Source organism: Aplysia californica, unplaced genomic scaffold, assembly GCF_000002075.1.
Source record: "Aplysia californica isolate F4 #8 unplaced genomic scaffold, AplCal3.0 scaffold00019, whole genome shotgun sequence".
NCBI lineage: Eukaryota > Metazoa > Mollusca > Gastropoda > Aplysiida > Aplysiidae > Aplysia > Aplysia californica.
Window position 1 is genome coordinate 2,217,463 of NW_004797289.1, and position 18,722 is coordinate 2,236,184.

Sequence of the window (18,722 nt, forward strand, 5' to 3'; positions counted from 1 at the left end):
TTTTTAAAAACATCCTTTCATAGAAAGGGACGAGAATGGATGAGAAAAGAAAACATTTTGATACAAGAGGACCAGTGAGTCAGTCAGCGTTACTGCACAATAGGTTGCGCTGCGTATGCTGTAAATAGCGACAAGTGGCTGTTCAGGCACTGCAAGTTGCAAAAAGAAATGATTGTTCTCAGTCCATTGGTTGGAAGTTGTATTGTCAGAGAAATGTAGCTTTGAGAATGGCAGGGTCAAATTTTGTCTAAAGAAATTGACTCTGATTTCATACCTTCAAGATGATATTCATCTGTAGAGCCAAACAGATGAATTATCAGACAATGAATCAATAAGTACATGGTTTATGTTCATATAAATGTAGAAATGTATAGATGAATTTATCCACCTCAGTATTTATTTCAGCTTGATATTTCTACTCAAGTTCAATCGTTTGAGAAATTACTGACGTTACACTTAATTTGGTTTGATCTTGAAGTTGTAAAGAAATAGGGCATGGTTGACAAAGTGAAAATTTTGCTTTTCAAAAAGAAGAGAAAAGTTTATAATAGTGTGCGAAGTTACAATGTCTGTTTGTTACAAGTTATTGTGTGAATGTTTGCCCAGGCAAGAGTCTGGTCCCTTGGTTTGGGAAGCTAGGGTTCGCTAAGCTCCAGTGTTTGAGAAGAGAGGCCATCACACTGAAAATTTGCTTGCTTAACTTACTCCTCCTATTTTCAGATTGAAGAGTAACTTTTAATTTTTATTTTTGTTCTATTCATTGATTTTTGCTGAGTTCTGTAGAGCCATGTGGCTATAGTTGAAACGCTTTACTGACATGTTGTGGGTAGGAAAAGGGAAAATTACAAATAGGTTGACGGCATTTTGTGCAGAACATCAGAGAGCACAGGGACTCCTTGCTCTCTCTTGATGTGTTAGAAAATGTATTAACATTGTCTCTTATACAGCATATCTCACTCACATGGGCTAACACTGTGCATGTTCTCGCTTTTTTTTTTTCCTCCTCTCTCCCCCTCTCTGTCCACATGTGTGTGTGTGTGTGCATGCCGCTATTGTTGCCTCTGATCACGTCTACACTCTGTGCTGACTGGCCGCTGTCGCCATGGCAACCACCACCACCATACTGACTGACCACTGGTTGATGTGTGTGTGTGTGTGTGTGCGCGCGCGTGTGTGTGTGTGTGTGTGTGTGTGTGTGTGCACGTGCACGCGTGTTTGTGTGCACGGGCGTATGTGTGTGCGTGTGCGTGCGTGTGTGTATGTGTACGCGTGGGGTGTTTGTCTGTGTGGTTGTTGGTGCGTGCATGCATCTGGGTTGGATGGGTCTGTGAACAATGCCCGTGGCACTTTGCACACACAATGTGCACATCAACAACAACAACAACAACAACAACTACGGCAACAACAACCACTACTACAGCTGGATCAGGATTTGGTGCAACCCCCAGCATTGCCCAAGTAGCTAAGGCGCCCCCAGGTATAGTAACAGCAGCTTCCCCCCCCCCCCCCCTCAAATCAAACAACAGGTTCTGGAGCTTGTTGTGTTCTTCTGACAGCTAACACCATCGGTATCTCGCCCAGCACTTCCTGTACGGCTTTAGGCACTCTGCGACTAGCTTAACTCAACCTGCACTGTATTTACTCACCACACTATACTCACCTCAGTTATTCGAGAGGTCAGGGCGCTGCCCTTCTATTTATTACACAGATATCTCCTGTGTTTTGACTCATGTCCGTGGGGGTTGCATTTCCCTGTCGTGAAGTTATTTTGTTGATATGAAAATAATCGGTGGTTTTTGTACCTTGTGAACGGGAAGCTTAATGGAAAAAAAAGAAAAGAAAATGTTCAAATTTTATGTAAGTGAATCGCTTCAGTAAACATGAATGATTTTTTAAGCTAGAATAGTTTGGGGGAAACAATAAAACGACGAGGTTTAGAATTATGTTTCTTTGCTTTATGTCCACGTTTTAAAGTACTGAGATGAGATTTTCTGGCTTATATGAGTAAAGAGTAGCAATGACTCTCATCTCATTTTGAGTGACAGGTGCCAGGCAGGAGAAAAATGATGGAAATTAACTGGCTAGTTTTATCTATCAACAATGATGTGAGTTTAAGTGACCCCCTGATAATTGCAGTTTTTTCCTTTAAATAAGCCGACAATTCATACATTAAACTTTTTTGCTTTCTATGTATTTGAAGCTATGTAATTCATTGTTTCATGCACACTAAATTTTTCCCATTTCTTAACTGAATAATCACTTACTATGATTCCAGTTGCCAAGCTTATTATTTAAACTTTTCATATGCTTAACGTTTGCCACTGAATTTAATGCTGTGTTTCAAATTTATCTCTTGATATTTGTTCGTCTACTTTTAACTTTTCTCATAGTTTCCTGCCCCCCTCCCCTTCCATTGCATTTTGTCTCTGAACCTCCAATAAATGTAGTGCTATGGACCTGTGGCAGTAGGTCTTTCTCCAGAGTGTCGAATTATAAGTGACCTGAGATGAGAGTTCCAGTGATCTTTTTGCTTCCTCTGATCTGAGCGTGCTATGTTGTGTGTGAAATCTCTGTTTCTCCTCCTTGCTCGCACTTGCCTCTGTGCCCGTCATCTCCCTTGACCACTAGGACTGGAACTGGCGTCACCTCTCGACCTCCTGGACGGGTCTGGAGGCCAGAGCGTCTCCCCCGGCCTGCCCTCTGAGTTTGGAGCCGGCCCGCTGCAGCAGCCCTCCCCGGCGCCCCCTAGTGGTGGAAGCCCCTTTGCTGAGTTTGAGACCAGCGCGGAATCCCATAACATCTCCCCGACCCCCTCTCCCATCCCCGGGTTTGGAACCCCTAGCCCCCTGATGGGAAGGGCCCCCTCCCCTCTCAGTGGCTTGGATGATTCGGCCAATCTGTTTGGCCCGGGGGTACCCGCCCCACAACAGCCTCCCATGCCGGCTGGCCTGGGAGGTCCCCCAACAGTATCGCCCTCTGGTGGCTTTTTCGGTGGCCCCGCCCCTGTGATGCCTGGTATGGGTATGGTGAGCAGCGGTGGCACAGGCCAGTATTACGGTCAACCTATGGCCCAGCCCTCCGTGCCAGTGGCCATACCAGGGGCCAACATTGCGAGCGCTCGGGCCGGAATAGGAGCCCAGGCCCCCGGTAGCCCGTCCCTGTCTATGGGTGTGGGTGGGTCGCCCGTGCGTATCATGACCCGCGGTGGGAAGTCTCCCGCAGCCTCTCTCTCTTCTTCCCCATCGGGCCCAGGACTAGAGGACGCAGTCAAGGCCCTGGGTCTCTCCATGTCGCCCTCGAAAAGCGCGGCGGGCAAGTCTATGGGTGGCGCAGCAGGGGCCACAGCCCGTCCCGTGTCTCCTGGACATGCGATGGTTTCAGCTGGCGGCCTGCCCCCTATGGGCAGTGGTTACGTGATGACAGGGGACGGGATGGAGGGGGGGCAGCAGCAGCAGCGGGCTCCAGACGAGGTCGGTGCGGAGAAGGAAGCGAACCTGTCAGGTCAAGGTACTGTCTCTTCTTCCTCTTCATGCCTCTTGGTGTGTGAGCGCATCGTCATGCTGTTGTGTACCGATAGACGAATGCTGTTGTGTACCGGTAGACATACGCTGTTGTACCCTTGCCTTGTGGCCGTTCACACACATCCTGCCAGCTCTTTGTTCAGCTAGAGCTTGGCTTGTGCCTTTCTACACGCGTTGTGTGTGTATGTGTGTCACTAGTGTGTTGTGGTCGGCCGCTCACTGTGTCCTTTGTTTCATATACATATTGCAGATTTTGGTTCGTTTGTACTCATTTGGCCATCTCATTTCTTAGATTTTTTTCTGTTGAAGAAGTTATTTCCTGGTTTCTTTCTGTTCTGTTAATCTTAGAAGTTCATTGCTTCAGATCATTCATAATTTTGGTCGTATGTTGTTCTGCAGGCAATGACTGTCAGATGTTTTCCAGCAAATTTTGTTGTCGAAGTATTTAAGTTTTGGAGTTTGTAGAGCAGAGTGTGCCCTCTGTGCCAGTAGTTTATTGTTTCCACTTGTCACAGCCAAAGCTTTTCCTTATGTTGGGTATGTCCGTCCCTCTGTCAGCCTTTGTGTTTTGTTGTTTGGCTTGTCTAGAAGTGGCAGTCTTTTTCTTCATTGTTTCACAATGATGTTCATGTTCCACACCGTGAATGAGCGTGAAGACTTTTTTAAAAACTTGTTGTTGTATTCCCTGTAGGCTTCTTTAAAAAAAGATATTGGATGTATTTGGTTGATTGTTTCCACGTTTCGTTTGATACTTTGTGTTCATTATTATCTGAAAGTTGTGGCTGTCTGTCTATCTGTCACCACCAGTCCGGTGTCTCAGTAGCTCTGAATATGTTGCTGTTGTGAGCGATCTAGCAGTCTTCAGAGCTGGTAAAAAAAAAGACATATTGTGGGCTCTTCGCTCATGGATACCTTTATGAATGCTGGGCACTTTTTACTATGATATTAGGTATTCCAGAGTGGCCCAATTTTTTTTAGCTTGGAGGGGGAGGGGGGTATTTATGTGTCTGTTAATGCCTTGCCACTGCATTCACATCCACACTTGGCAGTGTCTTCTTTTTTTAGTTCCATGATTCATCACTGAGCACAGTTTAGATTTGACAAAGTCGTCTCTTCTCTACTGCTGCATTTCCACATTAACCTCTTGAAAAAGTCCTGTTTTAGCATAGAATTGTTGGGGCAGGGAGGGGGGAGGGGTTGCGTTTGTACACATTTTTAAGGCATGTAGTCTGTACAGAGTAAAGAGTCTTCTCAGAAGCTGAAGGAAATTTAGCACGTTCACTTCAGTGTCATTGTGTATTTTTGCGGCTATTAGAAACTGGTTCCCTCATAATTGATTTTTTTTAGAGGAAATAGTCATAAAGCTTTACAACATATACAAATGGTTATAATCATGAAATTCTTTGGTTGTTGTTTTTTTATTTGACAAAACTATTGTGGCATTGCTGTGTGAACAGCTCTTAGTTTTACATGTCTATCATGGCAATACTGATACTGTGTTCCTTGCACTCCATCTCTTGTCTTCCAAAGGCCTCAGTGCTGGGCCCTCACCAGTAGTCCCAGGCCCTGCCTCAAGTAATGAGATTTTTTTCACTACTGTGCCCTCCACCCAAACCTCCGCCCACAATCCCTCCCTCCTTTTTGCCTTCCTCTGTGCCCCAAAGTGTTGTCAAATTTGTGTCTGCATTCATTGTGTTCTTTGTTTCGGCTGTGTCGATGACTGGAGACTTCTTCAAGTACATCCTGTTTCTTTGCCACCCCTCTTTTGTCTCTCTGTCTGTCTTGCTTTTTTCCCCTGTACAAAATGTCCATTATCTTGACGTGCTTCTCTTTACATCAAATACCCTGCTGTGCCTACAGGTTCGCTTGTTTTGCTTCTCATTTTGGATTTTGATTAAATTACCTGAAATGGCCAATGACGTGGCATCATATTGATATAAAAGACTTTATGACATTTATTTTTTTTCAATTGGTTATTTAAGACAATTCTTTTCTTCATATTTTGTCCCATACAATTGTCATCACAAGTCACTTGTTGTCAATAACTTTGCTACCCCTCAGATGTGCTAATGCCATATGTGTTTTCAGAGGGTTGAAAAGATCAGATGAGAAATTGTTATTTTAAAAATACTTTTAGATCTCATTTGAAAGCTGGGAATGTGCCCTTTCAATTTTTAGCACCTGTTCTCAGCGTGTTGCGATTTTGTTGGGTCTTTATCAAGCGCCCCGCCCCCTTCATGGGTCATTGTCAGTTTCACTTGTTTATGTGATATGGAAAGTGCATAATGGAAGAGGCTTACATAGCTTTGTCTTAATTAATTTAGAGATGGAAAAGAGTGAAATGTTACTGACTGGAACTACATAAAAATCCCTCCGTATTAAATATTTCTAGAACGGGACAGAAAACTTGTTTAACAAAAACACAGGGTTCCAATTGCTTATTATTAGAGAGCCGAGTAGGAATTTATTAAAAACAAATTTTGTGGTCAGCTTTTTGCAATTCTCCTATCCTGTTTTCGATGTAATGTATTTTCTTTCTGCTGTGACAACTAATAGCCACGACACCCCCCATTAAGGCTTGAGAGATGTGATCCTTTCTGTAGGGCCAACCGCTAGGTTTTCTCCCTCTCTTCCTCCCCCCCCCCCCCTCTCTCTCTTCCATCCTCCCTCCCTAAGTAGTTTGCTAGTTGATTGGTCTTACCATCCATTGCGTATTTATCCTCTGTTGTCCTCTGTTGTTATTATGATTCTGATCCTTGTCATCAGAAATTATTTTGTTTGAGTTTGGTCCCCTTAAGATAAAGCTTATGAGAATAAATATGGAGAAAGAAAGTATGTCTCTCATTAGGAATGTCAGTCTTTGTTTAACAATGTATGCCACAGATTTCTGACTGGTGTCTTGTGGTGTAGCAGTTATAATGTGCTTTGCTGTTGCTCACAGGAGACCTGCTTGATTCTGGAGTGGGGAGAAACATTTTTTTTTCAGTATCTCAGTCTTTTTTTATGGGATGTATCCCTCTCAGCGTGGGTTGGCCCCAAGAGGCAAGGTCAGAAGCCTGCCTCCTAAATGATCTAAACTGTGTCAATGGGTCTTAAAAACACCTACATGTGTGTGTCATCGTGGTGAAATCAGGCACTCATCAAAATATTGATATCATAGAAACTGACAATTTTCCACCTGTTGAGCAATTTTTTCTTTGAATCTTTTTTTCTTTTGACTCAACAACTTTTGCATTCATTAAAAACAAATTTCTGAGGCGATTTTATTAAAATACTTGATGAAAGGCATAAAAAATGTAAATTTGCAGTTCCCTAGGACTCTCAATCTTTGATTGAAAGTCCCCTTACTTTGGCGTCCATCTTTTACTTATTTTACTTCTGACACCAGGCCTTCAAACACTATTCAAGATGGACAGATTTTTTTTCCATCAAAAGCAAGACAAACAAACTGTAATATGATATGTATGACTACATATGCCCAAAAATTGACAACCACCTGATTCCACTATGTTGTGACATTCCAAAAAAATTATTAAATTATGAAAACCAAAGGCTTTAATTAAGTTTTTCTAGTGTGCTGTGTCTGGGCGTAGTGTCGGAAACTGTGCTTTGTAGTGGACACAGACATGATATTACCTTGATGCTGCAGTTTTTTCTTTGAAATTTCTTTTACCTTAGGGGCTCTTTTTAGATTGTTGTTGTTGTTGTTGTTGAGTTTTTTAAAATTGTATCTCTTTAGCAACTATGTGTGATTAGCTCCAATCTCAATTTGAACTTTAGAAAAGTTTAGATCGTATTATGCTTCCTCCCTCAGCTATCGGCTTTTCCCCTCATGTTTGTACTTTGCTTGTGATATAAACTATGGCATATATATATATATATATTTATATCCTTGTTCTGAGTGTTTTTGAAACTGATAAGTTAGGTACTGAGGCATCTGTTGAATAGACATGTGTCATGTGTTCTGTTCCTTTCTTTTCTTTTTCTGTGGACTACCTGGCACAACTCTCATGTGAATCAGTAATATGGACATGATTAGGATTGCCATTGTCTGTGATGTAATGGTTAAACTTCTCGCTGTGCATGCAAAAGATATGAATTTGACTCCCATGAGGGAACTATTTTGTTGATGAGCTGGTTTCCGATCCAGTGTAACAGATCAGAATAACTTGGGATTTAAAAGATACTCGAAAAGTCTTTTTTGGACTCAGTTATCAAGACACACTAAAGTTTATAGCATTTATCGCTTTCAAAGTAAAAGGTTTTGAACAAAATCATGTTGGAGTCACCATGTTGACTTCTGATTTGAAAATATTTGAATGTCACAGTTGCATTAAACCAGTCTTTTTTTTATGGTTTCGTGGTGTTAACAAGGAAAGCAATATTTTTCAGAAGTTTTGTGGTGGTGTGGATGTGTACATGTTTATCTGTGTGAGTGTGTGTGTGTGTGTATGTATGCTTATGGGGGTATGTTTTATGTATGTGTGTGTGTTTGTGTGCGCCCATGTTTTTTAGAGAGTATATTATGTGTGTCTGTGATGCTTATGGGGTATGTTTTATGTGTGTTTGTGAGTATGAGCTTATGATTGTGGGCTCATACATATGTGGGTGTGTATGCATATGTGCACAAAGGTCTTTAACTTAAAATTAAGACATAATTTTGCAGATCATATGCTGGCCGTTCTCAAAAGCAAAACTGAAAGTAGCCCATTTAAGGCGACTTAATGAAGACTTTGAAGTTAATACGATTGTTAAAAAAACATTGTAGCCTACAAGATAAGCTTTATGAGACCCAAAAAATATTCAAAAAATGGTTTAAAAATGTTTTGGGTGCTTTGACCTTGGTTTTGGATGGATTCGGGACTATATTGACTTCTTTTAGGGGCGTGATGTCGGTTTGCATGTTGGAGCTGCACAATTTTTTGTTCATCGCCCTTTTCACAAGTTAAAAAATTATTTTTAAGGCAATAAACAGAATAACTTTTTTTTTAAAGATTTTTTTTTTTTTTAATGCTTTGCTTTTTCTCATGTGGTTTTAGAAAATTGTCATTAGATTACTTTCTGTTTCTTGTCATCCACAATCTTTTCCACCCTAGATTTTTCTTTCTTATCTTTAGTTTTTTTCAAACTGAAGCATACTTATTTTTCAAAGTACATGAGGCGTATGTTGTGTTTATAATAAAAGAAAATACTTTAGATTTTATAGCTACCAGGATTTGAAGAATGATAGTAAAACGTCAAACTTATAGGCCTTTTTATAGACAGCGCGTATGTTTTTGACGTCTTGACTATGCTATGCAGAGTTTTTCCTGATCTTGATTTTTAATGGCCCCCAGAGATTTCAGGATTTCTAGGGAGAGAATGACTTATGATGTTTAGTTTTTAAATATTGTTCAAACCTTCAACCCACTTTAAGACAAAAGAGCATTTAAACTTGTTTGTGTTGTGTATTTTAATGATTTAAAACAAAATCAGTGTGTCTTAAAAGAACAGATGAAAATGTGTTCCTGATCTGCATGTGTTATCAATTGGTTGTGGGCGTGGCATGCTGTGTTTTTACCATGGTTGTAGTGTATGTTACACGTATATCCATAATTTATTAAACACGTAATATCACCTTTCTCCAACCTTCCCTCACTCCCCCCCCCCCCCCCCCCCAAACTCAAAATATGGTACTTTCACTCTAACTTTTATCCACTTGTTATTTCAAACCCTGTCCCACTATAACCATTTCTGTAATACATCCTGTTTTGTTTCACAAAGAAGAGCAATATGTTGTACCTATAGTTTTGACAGACAGAAAGGATACCAGCGTTGATCTTTAAGTGAGTTTTATCTCATACATCAGTTTGTTGTAAGTATTTGACTTCCTGTCAATGGTTTTTTTTTTTAGATTTGGGAAAAGTGGCTAAGAGAAATTAGTTGAGAAATTTTTTGCATAAAAAGTGAAGGGTAATGATGAAATAGTACCAAATGTCTAGTGTGTGGATCTGTTGACTAACATCCACTGTCTCCCCTGCCAGGTTTTGACGCATTTGGCGATGTGCTGCAGCCCATGAACAAGAGTTCTCCAAACCATGCAGCGCCGAATCAGCCTCAGGCACAGGGCCTAGGTTCGGACCTCGACTCCTCCCTGGCCTCCCTGGCCACCAATCTCAGTGTCTCCGGTGGGGCCAGCCAGCTCAAAAAGTGAGTCTTTCAAGAAAAAAGGGAATAATAATGTATGTCACTTGTGTATAACGTTTATAGTCTTTTAATTTTATGCTAAAACTTACACGTACCAGCACTTATTGTGGTGTTGGTGGCCTAGTGGTTAGGCTCTCGGAGCCACAAGGTTGTGGGTTCAAATTTATAAGGGGCCTGACATCGTGTCTTTGGGAAAGGCCCTTTACACGAATATTCCTCTCTTCACCTAGGTAGAAATGGGTACCCGGCTCTAGACAGTGAAAGACCTTGTCAGTTTGTTAATGCTTGAGACCGTGGGATTTACTGAAATCCACAGCTAGCCCTGGATGCTTTCTGGGAAGCGGAGAAGGTTTCCGAGTGTCTGCTGGGGTAACAATAGTTGTAAAGCGCATAGAACATGCTGTTGAGCGTGGATATGTGCTATGTAAATGCAAATATTATTATTATTTCCATTACTTTTTTAAAAATTATTATAATATGGAAATATGTATGAACACACAAAGAAACACACATGCTCGAGCACATATGATGTGCCCTCACAAAAGCTACTGCAATGGTATCGTCTAGTAGCAATTTGCTAGTACTTTTGGGTGCATCCTTTCAAAAAAGTGATGGTGTGCAAACTGTTTCACACTTGTTAACGTGGGTGGTTGGTGGATGCTCTGGTGTGGTTTGCTCCTTCTTTCCTATCAAACATCTATCGTCTTTATCTCCCCTCCTTCTTTTTTGTGTTTGTTACTCCCTTGTAACACTTCTAATCTTCGGCACTTATATGACCTTATTGTGTTGCAAGTGCCGTAAAACTCTTACGGGAAAAAAAAACCTTAAAAAAAACACTTGTTAACTTTCTGGCTTTGTATTTTTTAATTTGCTTTGGGTGTTGGCTCTTTGTTGATGGGTCATAGTTGAAGGGTTACACAGGTAAAGGAAAGGAGAGGTTTATTGGGATAGAACATTTTCTGCTGCCACACTTCACTGAAAAGGTACAAGAGAATGTTATGTCAGAAGTAAAACTGTTCAAACATCTCTTTCAAGAATTTACAGAGAATTGTGATGTGTATTTTTAAAAGTTTAAGCAGTCAAGTCTTTACAGGTACCCGCCGGGGCAGTGCCACTGACTGAAGTGTCTTTAGGCCATTCCCAAAGGGGGGACATTTCTCATTCAAGCAGAGTAGAATTGTAAATGGGCTGACTCATGTCACGCTCATAACTGTGCCTGATCTACAACAGGGAACTGCTGCTTTTTCTTTCTTGATCCTTACTATTGTCATTTTCCTCTACTTCTTTTGTATGTTTGTCACTCTCTTGTGACCTGCTATTTCCGGGGTGCCTTGATAGTCGAAGCGGACCTTGTGCTGTTGAAGCTAGAGAGGTGAGCAGTCGAAGCTTGATTCCCTGTAAAGACTTCTCTGTTGACACCCACCCCTTGGCGCTCATATGACCTTATGCAGTTGCGAGCGCAGTAAAACCCTCTACTATAAAAAAAATAATCGTCTTTACATGTAAGTTTAATGTTTGTGTATTTTTGTCTTATCTTAAACTACATTTGAGGGTGGTTGACAGGTTGTCTGGTGTGGTTTGCTCCTTCTTTCCTATCAAACATCTATTGTCCTTATTTCTACTCCTTCATTTTTGTGTTTGTAACTCTCTTGTAACACCTCTGATCAACGACATCTGTATGACGCTATTATTTTGCATGTGCCATAAAACTTACAAAAAGTAAAAACTGCACTTGTGGCAATGAGGCTAGATTTGGAGGGCAGTGTGCCTTTGTGAGGTCTGCTTTTTCTTCTCACTGTTTCTGTTCTCCCTATCTGTTCCTTATGACATGCAGATGGTTGAATCCTTTCCTTCTGTTTGTTTCTTTCTGTCTGCATTGCTTTTTCTGCATTCAAAATGACTTGTTGCGTTGATGTGCTTTTCTTAAACTAAGACCTTGTGACATGCAGTAGCTATTGTGGTTGCTCGTGGTACCCGCCACTCACCTCAACTTGTGGGTTTTGTTTTGGATTTCAAGTCATTGTTGTGTACTGGTCTGTTCCAAAGATTCCCCATGAAGTAGATCACGTCCTTCTCGTGGATAGCAGAACACATTACAGGGTGGCATTGGTGAATGCCCAACTTGTGTTGTTTCCTTCCTTGTTACTGACACTTGGTCACACAGTTTTCTAGATGTTGCGTTGCTCCTGTTTTATTCACTTTAATCAGATGCCGTGGGGGGTCCATATTTTTCAGGGGGGTTGTCTAGATTTGAGAAGTTAACAATCAGCAGGTGATTGGAGGGCACCACTGTAGATCCTACTTCTTTACTTTCCTTCAGTTGATTCTGTCTGTCTGTCTGTCTGTCTTACTTAATTTATCCAGCGCTAAATGACCATTATTGTGTCGATGTTCTTCAGTTTACTCAAACAAACATACCAACAATCAGTCATGACTCATATCTTCTCTGTTTGTCTTGTTGTTACAGAGACCACCAGTGGCAGCCTAAAGGAGAGAGCAAGCTGACGGGTGGCAGTGCATTCCAGCGACAGCCGATAGCCCAGTCCACCACGCCCGCCGCGCCCGCAGCCTGGGGACAGCCGGGCTTCCAGCAGCCGGGCATAGTACGTACTCTACAGGGTGTTTTTTGTTTTGTTTTGTTTTGGTTTTTTTGGTAAGTGTTTTACGGCGCTCGCAACTGCAGAAGGTCATATGAGCGCGCGAGACACGTTAAACTTTTTCAGTTTGTAGGAATTTTTTAATTTTGCGGTTCCGACCGCGAGCCGCTAGGAGCACTTGTCGGAGATGAAGGGGTAATACAGTCAGTGCGACAGCAGTCTTATCACATTATAGCCCACTCCTGTCAGGTGTTCTGGTATTATGAAATTACCGTTTTACATTTGGTGTCTGTCATTTTCAATATTCTATGAAAATTTTTTTGTTTGCTTTTTTTCAGCAGCCAATGGGAGCGCCTGGTGCTCCAATGATGTACAACCAGCCTATGGGAGCCCCCATGGGACAGCCCATGATGGTAAGTTGATTCATCTCATGGTCGTCTAATGGATGTAAACACTTTTCATATAAATTTCCGGTGAATTTTCAAGCCAGAGAAGGACTAAAACTAAATGAGTTGTATCACACATATTGTTTTGGTATGTAAGAGTTTCTGGAAACTTATAGCTGTCTAAGTGCACATTTATTCTTGTAGCACTTTATTTTTTTTTCATCTTTGTTTTTGTTGTTTTTTTCACCAGGAATTAGTACGGAGCACTGAGATTATTGGCTGGTCAATGTGTTCACTTAATGTGCTTTCTTTGAAGTTAAAAAATCTATATCTTGATCTTCTTCGTAATTTTCCATGTTCAGGAAATTCAGTTTATATCTAAGCTACCGACAATTTTAATGACACCTGGTATTCAAATGTTAAATTGAAAAAGCTCGTCACTGCCCAAAATTTCAAAAGATTGGTAAGAACAGTAATTCCCCTTTTAATCTGTAAATGATAGCTTAGAGCTGGTTTTAGAGCTGTATCATGAAAACTGGCAAATCTTGGCTAGATAGTCTTGGATGTCAGGGTCAGGTGCCAAGACTGCTCTGCCCGTCAGCTGACAAAACGCCTTTTTTAAAAATTCACAGTAGTTTCAAGAAAAAAGGCATTTTGTCAACGTAAAGTAGATCATCATGTGTTCCATGACACAGCACTAAATGACAGACTACACTCCTCCCTCTGAGAAGACCTAGTTGTTACGTCTGCATATGGCCTCACATTATAAAAAGATTACAAGTAGTAAAGAATACGAAAACACATCCGGTTTCCTGCCTACTTGCCGGAAAACTGATTTATTGTTGTTTCTTTTACACTGAAATCTCGTGTGAATTCAAAACGAGACAATATGTGACTTATCAATGATCAAGAAGGGGAAATAATTGTGATATTAAAGAATCGTTATTTCAACATTCGCAACCGAGTTCATTCCCATTTTTACATATTAGCAATGCCCACCGAGCGCGTTTTGTTCTGCCGATTTTTGGCCCCCGTAGCGTGGGACGCACTAACGCAAAGGTTGTTGTCTTCAACTCGCTCTCACGCCGCTTCTCGTGAATGGATATGAATGAAACCTGGCAGCCAATCAGAAAAGAGGTCAATCTCGTAGTATGCAGTTTGACAACATTGTACCCATCCTAGAAGCAGTCGAAAACGTTTGCGAAAGTGGTTGATGTGGTGCGCTTTGAAGATTTTTCGGAGTTGTGATTTGTCAAACTGACTGATATGTTGTACACCATTTTTCTTTATTCCCTTAAAATTTCAAGCTTCTGTGTTTAGCGGTTTTCGCGTAATCTTTAAAAATGTGGGAGTAACTAAGGGAAAAAGCGACATAGCCATTTGCGCGTTCTGGGTGAACGTCCTGCTGCTGGGAAATTTCCACTGAGTGACGTCATCAGCCATCGGTCGCCTCGGGCGCTACAAACGAGGCCCCGCTTATGTGAACCGGAAAGGGGGGAAGGATACTTGAAAACTAAACGGGGGCCTTGATAACTTGCGTTTTTGTTGCATTTTAGTCACAATACAATATATGTAGTCATTTTTATTTGCTTGATTGCATGACAGAAGAATAGAAACAGAAAAGCAAACATCTTGAGAAGTGGTATGGCATTGTGTTTGCGTTATGAAAGCCTATTCCCCCCTCTTGGGAAAGCACACACTTGGACTCGTCCTGTGTGCTCTGTTTGGAAAAGTGAGGCATTAAGATTGTTATTAAAGAGTATGGTACTTATTTAGTCCAGTCTGGGAAGATAGTCCCGTTTATACATTGTTATCGTTCACGCGTGCGTGCGTGAGTGCGCGTGCGTGCATGTGTGTGTGTGTGCGCGCGTGTGTGTGAGAGAGAGAGAGAGAGAAGGGGGGGGGGGTGTAAATATGTATGAGTTGTAGCCTACACGTGCGAAATATTCCCATGACTTGTAAACTATATTATCTGAACGCATCTTAATCTAACACACAATAGGACACTGTCCAACAATGGATATACACAGAGACGATCTTATTTTCTATAACAAAGTATGCATGCTTTTACTAGTACAGAACTGGATTTATTAGTAGCTCTCTACTTACATTTTTGTGACAAATTGATCCAGAACATTGCTTGGCAAGGAGGAACCTTTTATGTTGCCAAGTTTCATTCAAATATCATGACTTTGGGAGAACATATGACTGATAATCTTTGTAAATCTGTAAAGAACGCCACTTTTTTACCTGTTAATGTCTTTACAACCCAAAAAGTATGACAGATATTAAAAATCTGACAGCATGACTAGATTCTGCATAAAAAAATGTACTAGACTGCCAAGTTTCATTTACATATTCCAAGAAATAGACGAGGTATGACAAATATTGTCTCAAAACGCACCGAAAACCGCCACATTTTTACCTATAAACGTCTTCATAACTCAAAAAATAGGATAGCTATGAAAAATCTGAAAGCAGGACTAGATTCTGCACTAGAAAATGTACTGGGTCGCCAAGTTTCTTTTAAATACTCCGAGAAATGAGCGAGTTATGACGAATATTGTCTCAAAACTCACCAAAGAACGTCCCATATTTTGGGCTTTTTTCATTATATAAAAGTGTACCAGAAATTAATTGATTAAAAAATCTGTAACTTTTTTGTTTATTGATGGATTTCAAAAATTCAAAAAGTTCCATGCTCTGTGAAGATAAAGCTACAAAATGCACCTATTTGCAAACACTTTCTGGCAAAAAAAGGATTTTCGTGGTCATTGCTATACATATCATAGCATCATTCATACATTACACTAACATTGACAACACCTTTTGTGGAATGTTACAGCAACTTAAGCAAACATGCTTTTATGGCTTTGTGGCATTGGACAGAAGGGTGAAAGCCCAGCTGTTGATGGATCAATAACAACAACAAATTGTTTGCTTTGTTTTCCACCTCAAAATGGACCATCATGTTAGTAAACTTCTCTTTCACTTGAACATCCTTTTGCACAGATGGTTGTAGGGAGCCACAAGTAGGTCCCACTTCTTTTCTTTCCCTCAGATCTTTCTCTCTTCATCTGTCACACCCCCGCTCTAAAAGAACTTCCACAAACTGATCCCTTCTCTATGTGTAAACAGGTGGTTGGCGGGTGCTCCAGTGTGGTTGCTCCTTTTTTCCTATCAAATATCTATCGTCCTGATCTCTCCTCTTTCTTTTTTATATATGGTCGCTTTTAAGGACAAGCAGGCTAACCCAGATTTCAGGAGTTTCCTGAAATCTTGACCTACTCCAAAAGTGGGCATAGCCCTACCTATAGGAGAAGTTTGGTTTCATTGATGTGTACATTTGTTTGGTTATAGAGAAAACTCTCCTTGTATTTCAAAGAAACTGAACAAGGGGCAAAAACTTTACCTTTGATTTTCTCAAAACAGTATTTTTCGGGATAGCCCCCTTGTGCTTAAAGGCGACCATATGTTGCTCTCTTGTAATGCTTCTAATCTAACCTTATTGTGTTGCAAGTGCCGTAAGACTCTTATCAAAACTAACTCTGTATGTTTTTTGTGTTTTGTCTACAGCAACCCATGATGGGAATGCCCCAACAGGGCATGGCGATGCCTGGCATGTACGCAGCTCCGCAACGTATGCCGATGATGGGCCCAGGCTTCCAGCAGCCACAGCAGCCTCAGCCGCAGCCGGGAGCAGGCGGGAACGTCAATGACCCCTTTGGAGCTTTGTGAGACAGGTCAGGAGGCCGGGTTTGAGGTGCGATCAGGCCGGGATAAGTCTCCTTTGTAAAATCTCTCGTGCCCCCTTTTTTTCTATTTGTTTTTCTGTAATGGTGGATTTTTTTTTTTGCCAGACGCGGTGGGAAAGAAGTCAAATGCATGAACTATGAGCATCAAAGCTATATTTAGCTAGATTAGTATTTGATTCATTCAAGTATTTGTAATATAGTGCTCACTATAGCAAGGCAGATAAGCATTTAATTTTTTAAAATATTTGTTTAAAACTTTTAATTTTCTTAAATAGAAATAGGTTTTATAAGAATGTTAACTGTATTGGCGCACTTGCGGATGGTCCACATTTTTATCGAAGCTGTTCCTCCAATCTCCCAGATGTCCTTTTCCCTCCTCCTTTTTTTGTGTTTGTTACTATCTTGTAACACCTCTAATCTTCAGCACTTGAATGACCTAATTCTTTTGAAAATACTGTAAAACTTATACTAAAGAAAACTAGAAAATCTGCCAGATTGTCTCAGGAAAACTTCAATAATGGTACTCTTTGGAGAAAAGAGGAGGGCGTGGAGGAAGTCTTGTGCTGTTTGCTTTATTGAATGTGTGCAGTTGGAACTTGCACCTGATTAATCGGAACTCAATTTATTATAGAAAAATGTCCCCACTCCCTCATCTCTTGTTGCAATTTTCAATTCATATTTTCAGTCACATGATACATCTGTGGCATCGTCCAAAGGTTTTTTTGCACATTTCATGCTCAGTAGGTTTTTTTTTCAATTTTTCTTTCAGATTATCTGACGTTAAGACAGGAGTGCCAGTGTGGCCAACTGAAGCAGACCAAGTCGTTATGCATCTAGCTTTGACGTATAGACTGTTGAAGCTTTCCTTTTTGATTACTCTCTCTCTCAAAGTTTTTTTTTGTGTGGGATTGTTCAAACTTAACTTATTCCCATTCTCTGCTCATCTCTCATCGATCATTTTCTTCATCATCTGTGTTTGTCGTCGTCATCATCATCTTCATCATCATCGACGTCTTTATGTCTGTCCTCATACTCACTCTGTTTTCTGATGTTTCATGTTAGTGGGGGCATAAAACGTTTCCTTTTTCTTTTTGTGCTGTCCCTAGTGAATTGTGGACATGCAAGTGTATGGAATAATGTCATGGTGCGGTTCTTGTCGTAGATGTGCCCGTGAGGCTCCCATTTTCCTGTCCAGAACTTCATTTTTTAAAATATTGTAGAGGCGAACGGGTACTGTAAGAGAACAGTTAAATCATGTGTCATGCTGGTTGTGTTACACTGTGGCATGCTGGGCATAGTTGGGCCGCGTGCCAAATGCAGGGTTGTCGCAATCTTGTACTGTTTTTGTGACTAATTTTGAATATTCTCAGTGCCCCCTGTGAAGTTTAACTGTTTGGGATTCATTTTTGTAGACATTTGTTTTTTGGTTTGAATTGAAGAGTATGATGAAGAAAGGGTTGCTTGTGTTGAAGTAGTCAGAATACACTGACATGGCTATTTGTTTTTAGGGTTGTTGTTTTTCTTGTTTTTCTTTGTTTTTCTTTGTTTTTGTTGCTGTTGTTCTGTGTTTGCTGGCTCATAACCAAAGCTATAGACTTTTATTTCTGTGAAGAAATCGAGTTTGCTGTTGGTGATGGCTGATGGAGAAATGTTACAAGTGTCATACGATTTGTGATAAGTTTTGCCACTCAGTCTGTTGGGGTTTTTGGGGGGTTTTTTTGTTGGGGGGGGGGGATATTGATTTTTCTGTTGTTGTTGTTGTTGTTTGGGTGCTTTGTTCTTTTGGGGTGTTTTGGTTTGTTTTGTTTTTTTCATTTAGCTCACATTGTTTATGTACATAAATCAAAGCAGTGTGAACTTCATCTGTTTGTCATGATCCTGTAGGAACAGACATCATCATTTACCAATCTATGGGCAAGTTAACATATTATTTGACATCATGTGTGTGTTTTTTCATCACAGATAAAAAAATTTGATTCACTGTACCCCAAATGCTTTGCAGAGGAGAGTATTCCAATAATGATTGTTAACCGTGTGTATTTTATGTGCAGTATATCGGGCTGCGTTTGTCCTGGGACTGAGTTCCGTGGAGGGCAGACCTATGTGAATGGTGGTTGTCTGGGAGGAGATTTGACACATGTATTGTGTTGACTCAAGATTTTGAGAACTTTATCACACTAATTTTATGGATGGTTGTAATGTACGTATGCCTTTGTGCTTGACATGTGCCAAACGTTTCATTTGGCGAATTCCTCATTGCGACTCTAGCTTCGACTT

At 40.7% G+C, this 18,722-nt stretch overlaps 1 protein-coding gene across 1 annotated transcript in view; it reads left to right on the plus strand.

The window, feature by feature from the left end:
• LOC101848715 (clathrin coat assembly protein AP180) overlaps positions 1 to 17,399 on the plus strand; it is a gene marked incomplete in the record, with an annotated part of 95,043 nt that extends 77,644 nt beyond the window's left edge. The window contains 8 exon segments of the mRNA XM_035971844.1: positions 1,421 to 1,477; positions 2,629 to 3,507; positions 5,052 to 5,096; positions 9,545 to 9,710; positions 12,175 to 12,310; positions 12,643 to 12,717; positions 16,267 to 16,453; positions 17,215 to 17,399. Of these exon segments, the coding sequence (XP_035827737.1) occupies positions 1,421 to 1,477; positions 2,629 to 3,507; positions 5,052 to 5,096; positions 9,545 to 9,710; positions 12,175 to 12,310; positions 12,643 to 12,717; positions 16,267 to 16,428 (1,520 nt within the window).
• Positions 17,400 to 18,722: the final 1,323 nt, after the last annotated feature.